Genomic DNA, 20,743 nt, shown 5'->3' with positions numbered 1-20,743 from the left:
TATTACAGTGCATCCGGAAAGTATTCACAGCGCTTCACTTTTTCCACATTTTGTTATATTACAGCCTTATTCCAAAATTGATTAAATTGTGTGCTTCGGGTCGGAAGATGAACCTTCCCCAGGTTTATCTTCCAACAGGACAACGACCCGAAGCACACAGCCAAGATAACAAAGGAATGGCTTCGGGACAACTCTGTGAATGTCTTTGAGAGGCCCAGGCAGAGCCCAGACTTGAACCCGATTGAACATCTCTGGAGAGATCTGAAAATGGCTGTGCACCGACGCTCCCTATCCAACCTGATGGAGCTTGAGAGGTCCTGCAAAGAAGAATGGGAGAAACTGCCCAAGAATAGGTGTGTCAAGCTTATAGCATCATACTCAAAAAGACTTGAGGCTGTAATTTCTGCCAAAGGTGCTTCAACAAAGTATTGAGCAAAGGCTGTGAATACTTATGTACGTGTTATATTTTCGCTCTTTATTTTTAATAGATTTGCAAAAAATTTAAACAAACTATTTTCACTTTGTCATTATGGGATATTGCGTGTAGAATTTTGAGGAAAAAAATGAATTTAATCCATTTTGGAATAAGGCTGTAATGTAACAAAATGTGTAAAAAGTGAAGCGCTGTGAATACTTTCCGGATGCACTGTATGTGAGGTTTAAGGTCACCATCAGCCTACAGAGGCCAGGGTTGGTCCACAGCCAGTCCTACGAGGTTCCCAGAGTTTTCCCTTGTATGAATTCCCTGCGTCCAGGCCAGGAAGTAGCTGTAAACCTCCGTGGGTCAGTGAAGGATGTCAAACCACGAGCCAAGGAGCCCCACAGTCAAGAAATGATTCAGTCTGCAGGTCGTGAGAGAAGTCAGAGAGAGTGAGGACTTGGATAAATTAGTCTTGTGGATTTGTAGGGCTTCTTAGAAATGATATATGCTTTTATAAGTGTTTTTTTAACTGAAGAGTTACATCTTACTAATATAGCTATACACGTTAAACTCTGAACTGCCCATCATAAATTATCTTCTGCTCTATTCAGGCTCAAAAGGAGTGTTATAAGAGAAGGCTTGGCGGGTTGCTGCTTTCTGTTGCACAACATAGATCTTTTCAGGGGTGATAATTATCAGTCTTATAATGCCTGTTGTGCTTGGATGTGAACCAACAGACAGCGACAGGCTCTCAAAACTGTCAGACAGGTTCTGCACTCACTCAGAGACGTAGAGAGAGACATGCAACTAAGATGACTCTCCATCATCAGATAACGTCATAATGACATTTTAAGAACACATCAAACATTATTAGATCAGATCTGTAATACGATGGGACAGGGGATGTAAACAACTTGTTTACAGTTTGGTTATCAATCCTCTACCAATAATTTGACCCTACACCCTGACCTGAACAGGGATTGGTAACACTATGAAATGTTTGGTTTCTTTTTTTAACCTCTTCAGAACCAATAATTCAGTAGCAGTACTAAAAGAGCATGAAACTGATAAAAAAAAAAAAAAAGGAGTGTTTGTCTGTTCTTATGTAAGTTGCAAATGTCAGCATGTTTGGTTTGCACACATTATTTGTGGTGTTGAAGGTTACAAAAAAGTCCCCTTCACAACAAACACTTTCACTGTGTGGTATTTCCGCTCCATGGTAACTAGGCCTGACACTAAATCAGAGACCAGGTTTTACTATATTATTAGACTGGGGGAAGTACAACTGCAGCAATCAAAGAAAGTTTCAACCAAAAACTTCAACCGTTACTGTTCATCATAAAAGCCTTTTCTCTCATAACACCCAAACAAAAAAACATGTTTAAAAGTACGAACAATTAAGTACAAATCTAACCGCTTACCACAAGCTATAGCTAAACAAGCTGGAATAACAGTTAGCTCTGCACTGCGATACAAACATGGCCTTTTCTAAATTTCTAAATCTTCTACGTGGATCATGTCGTGAAGGTCACAAATGTGGTGCTGCTGGAGCGCACTGGAATGGCGGGCCATAGATTTTCTTCTCTTCTTCTTAGTGAGGAACTAAAATGCTCTTAGTTCTCCTTATCTGTTTGAGTGCTTGAAGTGCTTAAGAATATGAATATCTATTAAGTATCTGTCATGCAATAGAGACAAGAAAAACAAATTAATTAATCAAAGTTGTCATCTTGACATTTAAGGTCTATCGATTGATTTAAGATGTCAACTCAAAGCCTCGTTTTTATCTGCTACCATTTGCTCTGTTAAAGTTAAAACACTACACATTATGTATCCATTTCAAATTAAAAGCCCTCTAGTGTTACATTAGACAGAAACCCTTCACAAGGCTTTTATTGTGAAACAGTTGCCAGAACATGTGACTGAAATCAGACAAAAACACTTTAGACACGTAATCTAGAATAATTGGTACATAGTGTTTATTCATTTACCCATGTTGTCTTTAGCCTTTTCCTCATGTGTTTGTTATACTGTTTTGTATCTGTGCTGTTTGTGTCACTGTGTGGACTGTGTTGACAGGTCATCATTGTAAATGAGAATTGGTTCTCAATTGATTTTACCTGGTTAAATAAAGGTCATATAATTGATGAAAATTGCATGATTATATTGATGACTGCACTAAAAGTGTTAAAAAAAAAAAAAATCTAGGCTACATTATTTACTATTTTAAGTAAACTTACCTCCACAGTGGTTTCACAACCAACAGTGCGCCCATCTGTGGGTGCGCTCATGCGTGCTTATTACAGGTGGGCTTTGGATTCATCAAACTGTCAATTACAGAGGTTTAAAATCAGGATTGTTTTACCTGAACAGATTGTTTTAGCTTAACAGTTTTCCTGAACTATAGCTGAAATATTCATTTGCATCTTTGGCCTATGAAATATTTTAGTTTTCCTCTCTAGGGTTAGAAAAATTAATGAAACAGGCACATTTTATTTATGACAATGTTGCCGCCTAATTTTCTCTCAACATCAACTTCCACCCCCCCGGTGGCATATCTTCGTCAGCTGATAGCTTCTCATGCACAAACATCGCCTTGTAAGAAACAGACTGTGTTTCCAAAAGTGTCCAGGCTTTATTTAGTACAGATAGTTAACAGGAGCCTGGTTGGAGTGCTAAAAAGGACGGCTGGCGGAAACACACGGAGGAGTTTGGATGAATGAGCAGATAAGTGGAGATGAAACAGAACAAGTACAGCTGTACAGCTGGAATGGAGACAAGGCGAATGTCTCAGCCAGCCGTTAATAGTTCACACGCACGCACGCAAAAACATGTCCAGGAGAACACACACACACACACACACACACACACACACACACACACACACACACACACACACACACACACACACACACACACACACACACACACACACACACACACACACACACACACACACACACACACACACACACCACAAGCTGCGCAGTAGCCAGAGCGGATAAAGTCAGGAGTCCTTTTATGGGTGGTGAAAACAAAGCATGGGATTGAATGTTGGACCAGCAGCGAAAGTACTATTATGATATGATATGCTGAGCCAGAAGGAGACCATCTGCACTCCCCCTCCTCCCTGCACCTCATCACCCCCTCCTCCTCCTCCAACCCCTTCTAACCCCTCCAACCCCTCTCTCGCTGCTGCAGGCTAGTGTTATTAATGTATTGACTTGCATTATTGATGCATGGCATTATGATAATGGCTCTGAGAGCACTCATAGGGAGGGGGAGTGAGGGGAGTCTGTGTGCGCGCGTCTGTTTGAGTAGATGGGGAGGGTGTTGCAGGACACTGGAATAGAGGTGGGTTATATGACTGGACACCAACAGGCCCACATAGAGAGAAGGGACGACAGTTAGTCCACTTCTGAAGATGTAATTAAGCAAAAATGTGATGGAGCCACATTTGACACCATCAATTTAAGAAGGAACTGCACACCCGGATTCATCTGGTTCTCAAATGACACCGTCTCTGCTTTCTTTTCTTTGCTTTATGTCTCTGTCTCAGTGTTTATCTCTCCTCATCTCTGTTTCAATCTCTGCATCATCTGAGCATTCGGCAAGGTTGGTGGGCCAGTGACGCAGAGCGTAAAACTCGATATGCTCCGAGATACTGCGCTGCAAAGGGTCTACACGGAGACTGCAGGCCAACAGCCTCAAAGTCTCCTGCCAAATACTAGTTTATTTTAGTTTAGTTTGGTGCTGAAATCAGAATTGAAATGACAGCAATCTGCAACAATTTTGATTATTGCTTTATAGTTTAAGTCGATTTCAAACCCAAATCCTGAAAATGATCAGGTTCAAGCCTCTGAAACTTGAATATTTTCTGGTTTCCGTGATAATATGTTGAATATCTTTAGGTTTTAAACTGTTGGTCAGCCAAATGACACATTTAAAAATATCCCATGGCTCTGGATAATTGTGATTCTTTTACTGTCTTCCAAAATTTCACAGACACCTTTTAACTTACATTTGACCATAAACAGACGATATAGTATCTTATATTACGTTTAATAATAATTGCTGTCATTGTGGATTAATCTGAAAATTATTTTCTTGATTAATCAGTAAAATGTTTTGTCTATAAAATATAAGAAACTAGTAAAAATGCCAACTACCATTTCTAAAGACCCAACTTTTTATGGCATCAGATTATTATTTTGTACAACCAACACTTAAAAACTAAACATATTAGGTTTATGATTGCATTAGACAAAGAAAAGCAGCAAATCCATGAGAGCCGGAAGCTGAAACTGGATAATATTTTGGCCTTTGTGCCAGAATTTATACAGAATATGCTTGTCAACAATGTAGACACTCTTTATGATAAATATTTTGAGGTCGTACTTTCACAGTGTATCCCCTCCATCTCCCTCTCTTTCTGTCTCTCACACACACATACACACAAGCTGCTCTTACAAATGGGTCTGTTGCATAATTTAGTGTGTTTCCCAGTTCTCTATCCAGTCGAAATACAATTCCATAAAACATGCAATATTGATTCCATCCTTTGCAGATATGTCTGTCCCAGGAAATCTTACATGTATTCAAACCATTTATGAAACACATGTCATGTAATTAACTTATTTATCTGAAAAAATTGTGGTCGCTGCTCATGTTTGTTCTTGGAATCATTAACCCTAAAACTGAATTTCTATGTTTATGTGATTTTAGGAAAGATAATTCACATTTGCTCATGGAAAAAAGGGGCACTTAGAATCACTTAGAATATCTAAGACGGTATCTAGTCACATGATATTGACATAATATTGAAAAATTGCACAAGCCTACAGAATTGACATTTAGCCTTTATTGAAAGTGGACAGTGGACAGCATTCACATCATTGGCTCTTGTGATTTTGGTGTTACCATAAGATGTCCATAGTCTGGCTGAACCAAACTGTAGCTCACAGCTTCAGTTTTCTTCACCATGATTATGGTCTGGAAACCCTGTTCTCTTTGTTTGCACAGCCACTCTGAAGGGCGGACCAATCAGCAGCAGGAGTGGGTGGCTAAGTGCTATGGCTTTGAAGCGTCATAGCACTTTGAAGAAGATTACTTCTTTCTTGAATGTGTTTTTGTTTTTTCAAGAAGGACCTAGCTTTCAAAGGGATGCTAAAGAAACAGTAGACATCTGTCGGTCAGATAAAAAGTTCAATGTCCATTTTCTTCTCTCAACTTTCAGGTGAAACCTTCTCAGAAAACTTCAGTCACACAGAGAAATGTCAGCCCTGCACACAATGCACAGGTCTACTGCGCATGGACACGCCCTGCACCGACTCAAACGACGCCACTTGTGTGTGCAACTACGGCTACTACCTAAATGAAATATCGCAGCGCTGTGAACCCTGCACTAAATGTCCTGAAGGCCAGGGCATGCTGCTCAGCTGTGAGCTCAGCCATGACACAATGTGTGAGGAGTGCACCGGGGACACCTACTCGGACCAGGAAAGTTCTCGAGACCCTTGCATCCCCTGCACATCCTGCGACAACGAGGATGAAGTGCTTCAAACCTGCACCTCTGTCACTGACACAGTTTGTCAAGGTAAGACAGTAAGCTCACATTTTCACAGTCAAATACTGCAGATCATGGTGTACTTACTTGTATCATCAAATTAAGGTCCCGATACACTAAAACAAAGGTTCCCAAACTTTTTAGACCATGTGCTGCTTTGTACCAAACAAAATGTCTCAACTAACACTACTAACTGCAGATAGCAAAAAAAAAATTATTAAATAAAATTCTACTGATTTGACCATGCAATACCCCAGAAAGGCTAAGTGATAACAATATAAGGCAACATAAGAATACATTTCAAGTTTCAAGGTTCATTTATTTGTCATTCCGACCGTATCCCTATTAATACACTTACAGTGGAACGAGATTTACAGCTCTTGCCAGAAGTGCTCACTCCATCTCCTCTGAACTGTCAGGTCTGGCGCTGCAACTTGTCTTGACTGTTTTTTTTTTTCTTCAAAAACTAAACTCATTCCACTTTGCCTAAATTAACAACAGGGGAGTTCAAATCTGACTGTATCAAGCCAACGTTACTGTTATGTCAAATGTGATGGCTTTGCACAGATAATTTGATCTCTAAAACATCTGAATGATTAACAACTCAGTTTTACATCATTATAATGTGATGTATGTATACATTTTTTTTAAACAAATTAAATCAAATGGCAAGTTTTTTCGACGTGGGCCAGTTGGAGTGCAATTATTGGCCTTTCCTTAAGACTTTTGTGGAGCCTCGCGTGCCAGCTGTGGTACACGTACCTTAGTTTGGGAATCGCTGCTCTAAAACAACCCAGCTACATGGTTCTGTTTATATAAAACCAATATAATACCACAATTTTAGGCTTCATCCTACACAAAATCTGTCATATGGACGCTTTCATCAACCTAGATGTGTAAAGTTAAAGCAAGTTTCTTATTTTGTGAAATACTCTTTCCTAGATGTGAAGATCCTACACCACACTATATAGTAAATATGAAGCTACAGCCAGTAGCCTGTTAGTTTAGCATAGTAAGCATATTTCCTAATATGTTCACTTGTTTCTTTTAGCTTTACTGTTTCAAAACATCACACACTCAGGTGCATGGCTTTCATTTATACAACAACATCATAGAACAACAAAAATGCAGCTGACAAACACCTTTAACATGGAGGTCTGTGTATTAACTAGGCTGATACTTTACACTTTACTACTTATTAACAATTAATTAATGAGTTTTCAAGAGTATTTTTGAATGGTTTAATGTTTTTTGTAATTTTGGTGAGCTGAACATTAAACAGTAGTTTGTGAAACTCAGCAAGAACGCAAAGAGATGAGGCCTTCATAAGACTCTTACTTTGATTTGGACGGAAAAAAAAAGTGAAATTGATCAAAAACTGATCTATTCTTTTAATACGACAATAACTCTGCTTGTTTAGAGATTTATTTTTCAGCTATTTAACAAATGGCTGCGGGATGACCCTATCTAAACACTGGGCAAGTTTATCATGGACTTCTGTCGAGAGTAAAGTTGAGTGATGGGGTGCGTTGCCCAGGGGTCATGATGAAGTGAATAGAATCTATGTGAGGACATATTCGCTGTCCAGCACTGAGTGGACAGTACAACGCACGCCGACATCCACTTTGTCAGCCACATAATCAGATCATCTCAGTTCCACACTATAGACATTGTTGGCCCATCGACCTAAATGCCACGCCAGCACTTGTCTCATTGTCTTCACCGACTCATCCCATCCAAAGATACAAAGACCACACTCTGTCTATGTAGAGGGTTTAGAGCGAGGTCATATCTCTGAACAGGGCTCTGAATTTCTTTTATATCATTGCACCCTGTGGGTATCACACTCCAAATCACAAATTCCTTATGACTGCAGTCACTGCTCATTCCGATGATCTGATGCCTCACAGATTAAATCAACGCTTTTGTGAGATGACAATAAAAGGAGTCTGTTGATTAGTGATGCAGTCGGTTGGAGCAGTGGTTCGAAGGATGTTGTTATCACAGTGGCGAGTCGGTCTCAGGCTAAAGGAAGTCTATCGTACCTTTCCCATGATCATGTTTGGCCTTCAAGTGCTTTTGGTTTAGCCCATGGGGCTACTTGAAGGAGCTAGTAATGAGTAAAACAGACAGAGAAATGAATGTAGGTTGTGCTTAATATATTTTTATTTGCTGTTCTTTTCTCTCTCTGCTTTCCCCTTCGGTTCTGTGGGAGGTTTCTTTTTTCTGTTAAAAGGGAGTTTTTCCTTACAGCTGTTGCTCGTGGGATTTGTTGAATTGTTGTTGTTTTTTCTCTATAATCTTATAAGCTTCTGTTGTAAGGACCTTACTGTCTTAAGTGCCCTGAGATGATTTCTGTTGTGATTTGGCGCTATATAAATGAAACTGAATTGAAATTGCGGGATCTTTTGAAAGTGAGAGCCACAAAATAAACAGTTTTTGCCATGCAGTAATAGGTCATATGTAAATACTTACATTTTTCTAATTACCTGTCCAATATCATTAGCTTGGTATCAACAGACCCAAATTCACTGTGTGAATATATGGGTCTGAACACGCTTCACTGGGGATAGACAACATGATGTGTGTTGAACACCGAAACTCACCAAGCTGTAAACAACAGAGACCCTCCCCCTTTGTACGCAAAGTGAAACACCATGTTAGGAAATGACCATTGCAGACATTGCAGACTCTGGCTTCAACTCCTCAGTATCTGCTGCAGTTCCTACAACTATTTATATCATTTCAACTAGCTTTACCACCACCGCCATTGTTGAAACTACGTTTCAAAACAAACCCTTGACTTCACTGTCATCTTACACAGCCAGCACAACTGGTTGCTGATTTGTTTGCCCTTTAGAGTGGCTGAGAAAACCTTCGTGCAAACAGGATTTCCGGACTATAATCACAGTGAAGACTGAAGCTTTCAGTGGTAGACAGACAAAGCCAGGCTCCAACAATGTAACCTGTCATAAAACTGTACAATGTAACAGAGTGCATAGAGAGAGATTACCATAATAATGGTTATTGCAACATACAAGAATAAAAACTCTTGCAGTGTCTGCCCAGATAGAAAAAAAAACCCTGGGAGTGTATATCGCGAAAAGAAAAGGTTATTTGATAAGGAAGAGTGGACACAACATGTATCGATGTTTTCTAACAAGTGCGCGGCTGCTGTAAAAAAACATCGCCATTGAGCATGATGCTTAAAGGCAGCTTGATTTAAATTGTGGTCTGTGAAGGAAGTGTGGTGTTTGGAGGGATGATTCATCCAAGATCAAGATACAAGGAGCCAGAACTCCAATCCTAAAACATCCTTTAGATAACTAACCGAGTATACATCATGATGAATATAGATTTGCTGTGATTCTGGGCATGATTACTTACAGCCCACTGTGTTTGGGCTTCATTGTCATATGTTATTCCTCACTCTAACCCAATCATGCGCCTTTTATTTCTAGTATAATATTTTTACTGAAGCACAAGAGTTATCAGCTCTTACAAATCTGTAATGCTGCCAGACGTCTATATCCATTAATGTTGTGGAGTCGGGCGACACAGGCCCGAAGGCGAAACACAGTCAGGAAGGTGGAGGGACACACAGAAGGCCACTTACCATTAAAAGCAAGTAGAGACATTTGAGAAATAATTTAACTGAAGGTGGATGGACCAGAACATCACCTCAACAATACTATAGGTCATCTTTAGAGAGAAAACTGGATTTACTTCTTTGCTGCTTAGAATATATTTGCGTTTAGTGGTGAATGTCCTCGCGATGATTTAGCAGCTCTTTATGTGGATACAAGCTCAGTTGATATCTTGGGGGGGATCCAATTTCCTCCTACTCCTCCAAAGGGATTAATGCTATGTTTTGAGTCTTACAAGGAAAAAAAAACCTCTCTTCATATCTCTCTGATGGTAAAACATGCTAATACTGACCAGACTTTGTCAGACTAGACCCACGGAGTTCAGGGTTGGAAGGCAAGATCCTTATCTAAAGAAGTGTGATATGACTTCCACTCTTCCACATGCCAGCAAGCAAGGTCAAAGGTTGAAGGTCATGGGAGTCTTGTATGAGGAGGGGGTGGGTGTGGTATGATCAAGCAGTTTGAGTTCCCCTTGGGGATGTGCACTGAACAACATGGTATAATTCTCTCAATCCTTTCAGGGGTCAAAACAACAGTGGGGCAAGTGATGCTGATTAAAACTAAAGATATTATTAATCATCCTGTCAAAGTGACATCTACAGTGTTGTCATATATTAGCAAAGAAAGCTAAGTAATTATGTGTAGGTACAAATAATTTACAACTTCATATGTTTTGAAGAACATCGTATGCTGGTGGGCTACAATTAATTAACATATCTATGAGAAAATGTTAATTCATTTATCGGGCAAGTCATGAAATGTTCAATTGTACAGAGTAAACTTCTCCCTAACAAAATATTGAATTTGCTTTCTGCCATAATATTTGTACAAAGAATCCACTTATAGCTCCTAAAACATTATTAAACTTGGGTATTCACAGTTCGAGCTGGGTACCGAACTTCAATACTTTTATGGTACAGACCGAATGCCTTAGTACTATTTACCATCAGAAAATGCTTTGTCATCCGAAATTTTGATACCGAGGCTATATCCACTCTCAGGTAATATCAGTAATTTGTAGCATTTAGCTATAACTTGCATTTGAGGCTTTTCCGATATATCTAGTAATTGTAGCAATACTGAATAACCTGGGTTACAATCTCCCCCTCTGAACTGCATGGAAACTAAAGATTTGTACTGTAATGTGTCATGTATTTTTTTTCTTTGTTAAAATGGATTTTTCAAAAATTAGTATTGAACAAATTAGCGTTCAGTAACCAGTATCAGGTCAAGGTATAGATACCACTATCGGAAATGTTTAAACGATAGCCAGTGCTTTATGCAGTACAGCACAAGAAACATAATGTGTTTATGAACCTAAATGGAAATCTTTCAATAACCCTTAATCAAGGAACTTTTGTTGCGTTAACCTAACCACACACTTGACTCAGGAAGCAAATGTTTGCTTTGCAATGTCAAAGTCCTGAACTTTGAACACTGAACCTTCATTTACTGTAGCACTTAAATCACTAATGCAGGCAGCATATGTTTTTCACGCCTAATTAGTTCTCTACACATGTAATTTCAAGGAGACAGGGTTGGTGTGGGTAACTATAAATACTCTTATCAGAGATCAGTGGTTTGCTTAAAGAAGGCATGTCATATGTCTAATAGTATACTGGTTACAGAGAAATAGCTGGCAAGAGAGAGATTTTTTTTCAAATGCATTATCTATAGGAGTGCCCACACCATGACAAGGCTTTTTCATACAACGTTTAAAGCTGACGTGCTTGAGTTTGACAAAGTTAATGCTGCCTGTTCTTATCAGCCTGAGGTTTTGGCTGAAAGCCCTCAAGGCCAGTGGGGAACACAGGGTTTTGCTTCATGACCGTTTTCTTCTTTGAGATTGTACCCAGGACTGACAGGACATATGTGGGCTAACCTATCACCCAAAACCTGGGATTCTGGTTTTACGGCGGCAAGGCTTTTCAGCACAAATGCAATTATATTATTAATGCACACTCACGCAGAAAAAGTAGGTTCGAAGAATTACTAGAGTATGAGTTTGAAAACTCACACAGATGCACCCTGATGGGGACTGATACTCCTATGCACAGATGATGGATGGGTGACTGATTGAACATTACAGATCTAAAATAGGAAGCATGAAGGTTGGGCAGTTGTGTGTAGAGAAAGCAAGAAATGGGGAGGGGAGAGTGATGAGGCCAAGTTCATTTGGTTATTGAATTAATAGGCGAGGAGGAGGACGGAGCTGTTTCCTTCCTGGGTTTGGTTGACCTTAACAACCTACAGGCTGCCCTCCAGAAATAAAAAAGCACTAACCAGCACCATTCGTAGCACTCAGGGCCAGACCAGTTCAACATAGGGAGGAAGAAAGAGGAAGGGAGAGTATGAAGGGGCTGAAGGAGAAGAGACAGGAAAGTGGAGATGGGAATCAATAAGGCAGGGCGACTTTCTTTTCTTGGTTTGTGTCCGCAGACTATGTGCAATTGACCGTTTGACAATCAGTTTTGCTTGACAAAATGACAACTTCCTCTGGTAGATATAATTGGCTAAATACTATTCTATGAACTGGAGCACAGCGCCATCTTTTCTGATATAAAAGATTGAGGCCAACGCTAAGTTTACCAGGCAAAAAGTCAGTATCACCAGTTGACAATCCATGTAGAAGACATGGCAATTTAGAAACAGCTTTTTAGAGCAGCAGTCTAGAGGTACTGATAGTATAGTAATAGTTAGATGAGACAGTGATTTATTTGAACATAACCCTGTTTGGAAGCATCGCTCACAGGTTATATGAATGGATCTGAAATGAAGGGTTAGATTAATGCTTTTTAATTCACATTTACAAGCAGTATGTTTCACCTTTCATACTCCACATTACAAATGTAAAGGACAGTCAAATTATGAGTTTAAATGGGGATTGTGCAGTGAACAGTAACCCTTTATAAATCCAATAAACAGCAAGGCATAGCTGCTGGTATTCAATGTTGATATAGCAACATTCATGACTGGCTATGAAATGCTCGGCTTTTGAAAATTTCCAGTTTATCGTAGAATTCAACATTTCTCTTGTATTTTTTTTAAAGGCTAAAAAACAGGACAACACCCTCCAACTCTAAACTCTTTAAATGTTAGGCATCCCTTTTCCAGCAGCCGCATGCACATCACTTCAACATGTGGAGAAATCCAAAGCTTGACAGGTCTGCCATGATTGGACAGTCTTACTGTGAATGGTCAATTCCATCAACCATTTGACAGAGAGATAAATTGTGGGAGTCAAATGGGGAAATTGATAAAGGGCCAAATGCCATCAGCATTCCCAATTTCTTGCGTCCAAAGCATTGCCACATCAATAGCTGTGAGGAATCCCCAACCCCAGTTGACTAAACAATTCACTGTCTTTGTATTGCACAGTCACTCATTGTGTGGCTATTGCTCGGTCCCCACACATCTACTGACTTATATCTCAACTGTATGGTCACAGCTGACCTTCTCTCTTTAACCTTTATACTGCCTGCTCCACACAGTGTGAGCATTGTAACGATGAAGAACGTTTTAAAGTCGACTGTGTCTCTTTCTCCGCTGCCAAACTAGAATCAACCCCTTGTGGAAATGATTCAGTCTCCTGAAGTCGCTTGCCATCTCCCAGGAATTTACCCTCGGCATTTCAGGGAAAGTTTTCAGAGGTGATTTGCCATGAATGAGCGACACTGGTGGCAAGGGTGACCACAACACTCGCGCTTTCGCTCGTGCTGTCTATTCACTGCCAAAAGTCCTGCTCGGGTCGTCAGGGTTTTGTCCTCATAAGGATTTACGACATGTTTTGTGGAATTGTGTCACTGCCAAGTCAAGCCTCTTTCTCAGTGATACTATCTGTTAATCTGCCATGTAGCTGCTTCAAGCTGAATTACTGCAGGAGTTTTGTGGTGTTGGCTCATTCGTTGCATTATTTCTGTCAAAGTGAAAGATAGTTTTATTGTGTTCAACAATTTATTTGTTAAAAAATCTTAACAAATAATAGGATTCCAGAAATGAGCATTTTACTGTTACTAAGTGGATGACATGCAGTTTGGGCAAGTGCAATCTCACCATAGCGAGCTGCCTTTTTCATTATTTTCTGCTGGTTGATAAAAAAAAAAATCAAATGCGACTCGTGGATATTAACTAAACTGTCAAGCTTTATTATTTGACCCTATTTATTGATATATTTTCTTCTCTAAATATGCTTGTGCTTATTTTTCTTTAACTAAAGAAATGATAGAAAAAATATACCAGTTGTGAAGAATAATAGATTTTCTGCAGTGGCATTACTTTCTAATAAGTCACAATTAAAAAGAATTGATAAATTGTAACTAGTAGATTTAATAATAGCTTATGAACAATGTGCTAATGCTTCCCAAAACATGTTCTTATCAATAGTTTATTGCTTATCTACAACGTCGACGAGAATAAAGTTACAAGAAATACAACATTTGTTAAGGGCGCCTTTTCAAGAAGTGGTACATAAAAAAAGACAACAATTACAAGCTGAACTGCAACAACAGAAAATAAACAACAATAAGAACAGCACACATGAACATGAAGGCGAATCGAGCGCTGCAGAAAAGAAAGAGATGAAGAAAGCTTGCGAGGGAGCAGATGCTCAGAATGTGGCCTGGTCGATAAAAGCGATGGAGTTACTCCTCTGCACTCTCAGCTTTCGCTGGTTGACCTCTATGAGTGCCGATCACATTCTGCTGCAGAACAGGCGCGCACACACACACACACACACACACACACACACACACACACACACACACACACACACACACACACACACACACACACACACACACACACACACACACACACACACACACACACACACTAATGTGCGCATACATGCACCCCGTACAAATTCACAAACACATGCATACACATTTAGGGGTGCTGTTATCTTCTCATTTGTGCTTGTTGCAACAATAATTAATACAGGGAATTGGAATGTCTTTCTCTGCTAAGGGCATGCTAGGTTTTGTTGGGCATGGATTGGCAGTAGTTGTGGCTCTGCTCAAGTGTAATCACATATATTAAAAAATAGAAGAAGTAAGCCCCTCCTTTCCTTTTGTGCATAATTCCAAAGTCAGCCTTTATGGTGTTGAAACAGCAGCGACATCTGTTTACAAGAGGCTGGAATGACAAGTTGAGCTCAGGTGTGGCTGCTGCAGAGGACCTCACACAAACACATACACACACTCACTCACTCACTTTGAACACCAGTTACACACACAGTTCTGCCGTATCAGCTACATATATACTCATGCAAGGGCACGGAGCAACAGGTTCTCCCTATTTAATTACTTATTATTAGTCAGCACATGAGTCTGGATTTCCTGTCACAAGTTAATCATTATAAGACCACAGAGCCAGCAGGAAAATTCCAGTAATTATAATCACAACCAGAAACTGTTTAACAACAAATATGATAACTGTTGTGTTAACAGGTGTCACAGTTAACTGAACCTGTTATTTTGACAATTCCACATCTTTTAGTTTTTATGATTTTAATTACACACTTGTCATATTTGGACCAGAGTGGCTCTGTAATACTGGACACAATGCCTCCAGGTTTGAGCTGAGTATTGGGATTAGGAAGTATAAGAGGACAGTGTCTGAACCTAAACATGTTTTTGTCATTGTATTTAGGCCTATGATATAGATTTAAATATAATGTTTGCACTTATGATATAAATACAAAAATAAGTTAACAGTCGAGGGGAAAGAAAACAAAAGGATCACTTTCTTTTCCTGGTCATATGAAATATTCTCGCTGTCCATTGACACTTATGTTTCTGTTAAATGTCAATTCTTTGTTTCAAGTGTTGTGTAGTGTGGGAGTATTGTCTACAGCCGCAGAAGAACCTTTAATCAGTCATTTAAAAACCTCACATACATTATGTTAAAACACATTTTGGGCATTGATCATTTTGATTGTAACATAATTAATTATAATTAATCAAACTTTTAATTATCGTACAGTTTTCAGATACAGGGAATTTGTTTGGTGTAGTGATGCATAACAATCAAAAGAAAAAAAAAGAAAGAAAAAACAACTATCACAATCATGATCATGATCATCACTCATGGGTACAGAATAAGTGAAGTGTTGCTGTGTTGATCATTAAGATGTCTCAGCATGATGACAGAGAGCGATGGTCCAGTAACCACTGAGCACTTTTGCGCACTGGCAACAAGCTGAGCTCAGCAGAGGGGAACTCCCCTCGGCAGCCAGATCATCCTACATGCGAGGCTGAGCCAATGGTTCAGCAGCAGAAGCACTCAGGGCCCCTTTTAATAGCTGATCATTGAAGAAGGGAGGCAGGGATAGTCCAGTAATGATGTGGAGATGGAGAGAGTACAGGCAATGATGGATGGATAATGAACAAAAAGGAATTTAAGATATAACCAGGGAGGTTTGACCGCAATGATGCTTTGTTTATCATTACTGGTGGAGCTTAAAGGGAGCTTGAAAAGATGGAAGAAAAAAAGGGCTGTCTAAATGCCCACATGACTGATTGACAGATAAGGAAATGCCCGATGGGAGCGAGCAGAAGCGTAGCCGGGGGTAAAATTGGCAGAGGGTTGAAGGATGAAGTGAAAAGATGGGGAGGGGACATTTGTCCTGGACAAAGAAGATCTCTGTCAATGGATGGTGTTGGATTTCATGTGTGTGTGTGTGTTGGGGGGTAAAAGATAGCAGGGGAGAGACAGACAAGCTATGGTGGTGGTGTATATGTATTTATCCATGTTTGTCTATGTAGTATTGAACAAGGCAGAAAGCAACTTGATATGTTCCTCACAAGCCTGTTTGTATGTATTCTGTTTCTTACACACTTCATCCGCAAATAGATATACTGGTTACAAACAGTATATGTATATATTTATAGTATCCACCAGTTTGGTATTGCATGCCACACATGATGGACAGTAAGATCAGATGTTGTCTTTTTTTCTGTATTCCTCTGACATGTTAAAACCATTGAGGTGTTAGAAAGAACTGCATACCAGTGATGGCGTCCATTCACTGATTCATCCGCATTACTCACAAGGTGCGTGCACTGATCGGCCTTCGCCGGCTTCCCCACACTTTCATGTTTCTTGGCTCGTCCAAGACACCCACTGGCATCCTTTCAGCTTCCTGCAGAAATGAACAGGATGGAATAATTTATTCATGCAAACTTTGTAATTATCTAGACTTTGCAAAAGTTATTGGACATAATGTGTGACTAATACACCAAAACTGCACCATTCCTGAGGGACCAGGTGGCAACACAACATGAAGTTATCCATTCTTTTGTGAACTGCAGTTTTAAAGCCTTGAGTCTGGCATTTTTTCCATTGACATCTGGGTTTTTGGAGCCAGAAGTGACCCTATTTGAACAAGAGGCTGGAGCTGGGTAAGAGCAAGCAGTAGAGCTGACTGAGAATCCGATGGCACTGCATCTGCCGACCTGTACCGGCAGCCTGATTTTGTGTTTAATGAGACAAGCTGATGCTTTTTGAATGGGAGTGCAATGGAGCCAGCTCCTATTTTGTTTATAATCTGTGCTCAAAAAAGGCTTTAGAAATTAAGTCAAACTCGCCAAGGTCTTTATGTACACTTAGGTATGAAAACTCATTAAACTTCATCACAGTCAACTTTGACTTGAAAGCTGAAAAGCAGGAGACAGTACACATAGGAGAGAAAGTGTGAAGACTACGATCTTTGTGGCTGTACCTTTCATTTTATTAATACGTTGTGCTGTGATGTGTGAGCTGAAAGCACCTGAAGGTTACTTAACAGCAGCACCGGGCTTATTAAACTGAGCAGGAGGCAGCTTCTCGGACCTGGCTCTCAATAATATAAAACTGATTAATGTCCAGTGCTAACAAGGAATCAGCAAAACAAACAGGCATACATGATAGTTGTGAACACTTTAATATATATATATATATTATTAAATGTGTTCACTACCTGTTAAATGAAAGTGTCAGTGAATCGCTATCTGTTAAATGAAAGTGCCAGTGAATTAGACAACCTTGCAAGGCGACAGGTTTCAGGGTGACGTGATTCTAAAGCAAGGTCGTAAAAAATATTAAAGCAGCTCACAGAGTAATGTTTCAGAATGATAGACATATGCAGCACAATAACCTGATCGGATGTTCGGTGAATTGGTGGTGCCACACAGTATTTGGCTCACCCTCTAAATTCTTTCAGCTAATCCCCCACAGCAGCTCTGAGCATCCATCTAAATAAGCTCTCGTTAAAAATGTTTTCACCTCATTAGTGAAAAATGGCCGCCTTGCACTCAGTGCCTCTCCTGAGGTATTTAAAGGGTGATTTCCTGTCAATAATGTGAGTAACTGTAAGTAAGTGACAGGCGAGGATAGGTTTCCACATTCGCGGTAAGGGGGGAACATGTCTGCTAATGCTTGAAGGAATGTGGGCAGAGCTGGATGGACAAACTTGCTCTTATCCTGGTTAATGGCTCTCTGGAGAGGAGGGAAAATGACCAAGGGATGTGGGATGTAATGTGTATGCCGGTGTGCTTGTTTTGTTTGTTGGCGTCAGAGGCATTTATGGTTCCACTTGTAATGGTGGACAGAAGCTAACAAAGTAATTGGCGAAAGACAATCTGTCTCACTTGTCATATTTGCAGCCATATTTACACTTTGGATGTGATTTTCTAATCCTGATCAGCAATGTGTCAAAGAATATGTTTCTCCATCTGCTGCTACTTATGGAGAGACAGCCATTGGTTTTGATTATAATGATTTTCTTGAAATTGTGTTTTTATGTTGTGAGTTCAGAGTTACAAACTCTTAAAAATTACTGCAATGTATTCATTTGTGAGCATGGCTGCACAGATTGAACCTGCGCTAATCAATCATTTTGTTTTAATAATGATCATGTGATTCATTCAATGCGGCTCAACAAACTCACAGAATATCGTCATCCAACTCCGAAGTCCCCCTCAGCTCCTCAGAGGTTTTTTGTGCCTTTCCAACCCGTCATCATTCCAAGGCATTAAATACCACGTCTCTGAGATATGCAAAAGGTGTATAGGTGGCCAGAATGCTTCATGTCTGCTGGGTGGGGAAATTGGATATTAGTTGCTTAAATGGTAAAAAATACATCCGTGTTGTTGTTTTTTTTAACCCTAGTAGCCAAAGCTGAAGTGACCCAAAATGTAACCGCTTGTTATTTTAGTGCTGCTTTGTTTTCACATATTCAGGAAACTCACAAATAATTTCCCTTCATGTCTATTTGTCCTTCACAGTACCCTACCTCCTAGTGTCTCCTACCTCTTCTATTAGTTCCCCCAACTATGAATACTTTACGTCGGTCGACCCTCCAATAGAGAGCACTACAGACAGCACCACCACGACCACCAATGGTGACTCCCAGGAGCGGCTCTACCAGGGTCTGAACGATAAGCTCATCCCCATCTACTGCTCCATCCTGGCAGCTGTTGTTGTCGGCCTTGTGGCCTTCATCATCTTCAAGAGGTGAGAACAGACAAGAGGTGAAGCAGGAAACATTTAAAGTACACATTAAACAAAATCATGCCTCATGATACCTGATGACCCTCTGCTGGATCGCAAGCAAAAAGCACTGATGAATTATGGAAATGGCTTTTTTTTTTTTTAAGTTTTAGGTTGAATTACCTTTGAAAAGTTTTTCACTATAGAAATATTTTGAAATGTGAATCTTTTCCAGGAAGATTGTGCAAATCATTTAGCTGTGGTTTTATTCAGCAAAGTCTGTGATAGGCAAATAGATTTGAAATTTTATATCAGAAATCACAGGCTAAAATTTTTGCCTTGTGGCCCCTTAAAACAAAGCAAACCGAGTTTTTTTTTCTTCTGTATTATATTGCCTCGTTTGATGGATTTTCAAGCATCCTAATTTTTCACAAGAAAATAATTTGTTAATGAATTTATATTGTATTTTCTTAATCATCTTTTGACCCTTCAAATTTATCTATGGATCCAATTTGCGGTCCTGACCCTGGAGCTGAAAATCCTTGGTCGAGGGTACCAACCATACATCTAAAATTATAATCTTAACACAAACCAACTGTAAAAAAAATTGAAATACAGCGATGGATTGGATGGTCATTACACATGCATATGGAAAACAAAGTCACATTTAGAATTTCTGCAGTTTCATATTTAATGAAATCATCTGCTGCTTTTCTGGAAGAGAGCACACTGTTGTCTTGTGTGTCACAATATGGTCTATGTTTTCTCTTCTTTTACACTCCTACTAAATTCTTAATGCACAATATGTTACCACTGTGTTATATGGCAAGCCAAGTGTTGCAAGTTTATATGTATTTATAAACCCGGTGGCTTCATGACAGAACAAAACACTGTAGCGGTTTGACCAACTGGATAAAAGGCTGCTCTTCAGACTCTCCTTATTAATCTCCAAAGAAAAGTCTGAAGTATTTAAATACTTATAATTTTATGACCATATTGATTGTATGATGTTCTTTTAAAGCTGGCATCAAAGCACTGCATTATGAGTTACTCAGCTGTTGTTGGAAGAGCAACCAACCACAACTCTTTACAAAGTTACACATTTACTCAGCACTAATAACAATGCGAGTTAATCCAAAGGATGATTTAAAAAAAAATATTAAATTCAATTAACTTTAACTTTAATATGCAGACATTTTCAAATGCAAATGGCCAAGTTCATTTTTTTATTTTCCGAATTTGTTTCTGGTAACACCAGGCTAACCAGCACCAACCTTATTCAGCAAATGTAGGGGCTTTTGTCCACAAGCTCAATCGACATTGTGTTACCACATTTCCCAATAGATGGAGACTGAACAGACATTTATTTAAATACGTCAGAGATTAGTTTCACTAAACTGACAAAACTGGTAAATAATTATTGCTTTTGTTGTTTTTGTTTTTTTCTCATCTGATTCATTCTCATTCAGGTGGAATAGCTGTAAGCAGAACAAGCAAGGAGCAAACAACTGCACATCCAACCAGAACCAGATGCCGTCACCTGAGGGGGAGAAGCTGCACAGTGACAGTGGTATTTCTGTGGACAGCCAAAGTCTACAGGAGCAGCAGGCCCAGACTCAGGCACAAACAGGTAACACTGACGCA

General features: G+C 39.6%; 2 protein-coding genes across 3 annotated transcripts in view; both read left to right on the top strand.

Annotated features, from left to right (window-relative positions):
- The window catches only part of LOC138617029 (elongin-B-like), a 247,018-nt gene that overhangs the window by 39,048 nt on the left and 187,227 nt on the right, over positions 1 to 20,743 (top strand). The window lies entirely within an intron of this gene.
- ngfrb (nerve growth factor receptor b) overlaps positions 1 to 20,743 on the top strand; it is a 34,727-nt gene that overhangs the window by 8,372 nt on the left and 5,612 nt on the right. Inside the window, exons 3-5 of one of the 2 annotated variants that reach the window (XM_069691633.1) lie at positions 5,655 to 6,014; positions 18,976 to 19,123; positions 20,569 to 20,729. In XM_069691633.1, the coding sequence (XP_069547734.1) occupies positions 5,655 to 6,014; positions 18,976 to 19,123; positions 20,569 to 20,729 (669 nt within the window). Of the gene's footprint in view, positions 1 to 5,654; positions 6,015 to 18,894; positions 19,124 to 20,568; positions 20,730 to 20,743 lie in introns of both variants that reach the window. The other variant, XM_069691632.1, reaches the window with a different exon arrangement.

This window comes from Brachyistius frenatus, unplaced genomic scaffold (genome assembly GCF_029030835.1).
Source record: "Brachyistius frenatus isolate BFR_SWC_R1_liver_20210118 unplaced genomic scaffold, ASM2903083v1 Contig_11, whole genome shotgun sequence".
NCBI classification, from domain to species: Eukaryota; Metazoa; Chordata; class Actinopteri; family Embiotocidae; genus Brachyistius; species Brachyistius frenatus.
This window is presented reverse-complemented; position numbering and strand designations above follow the sequence as displayed.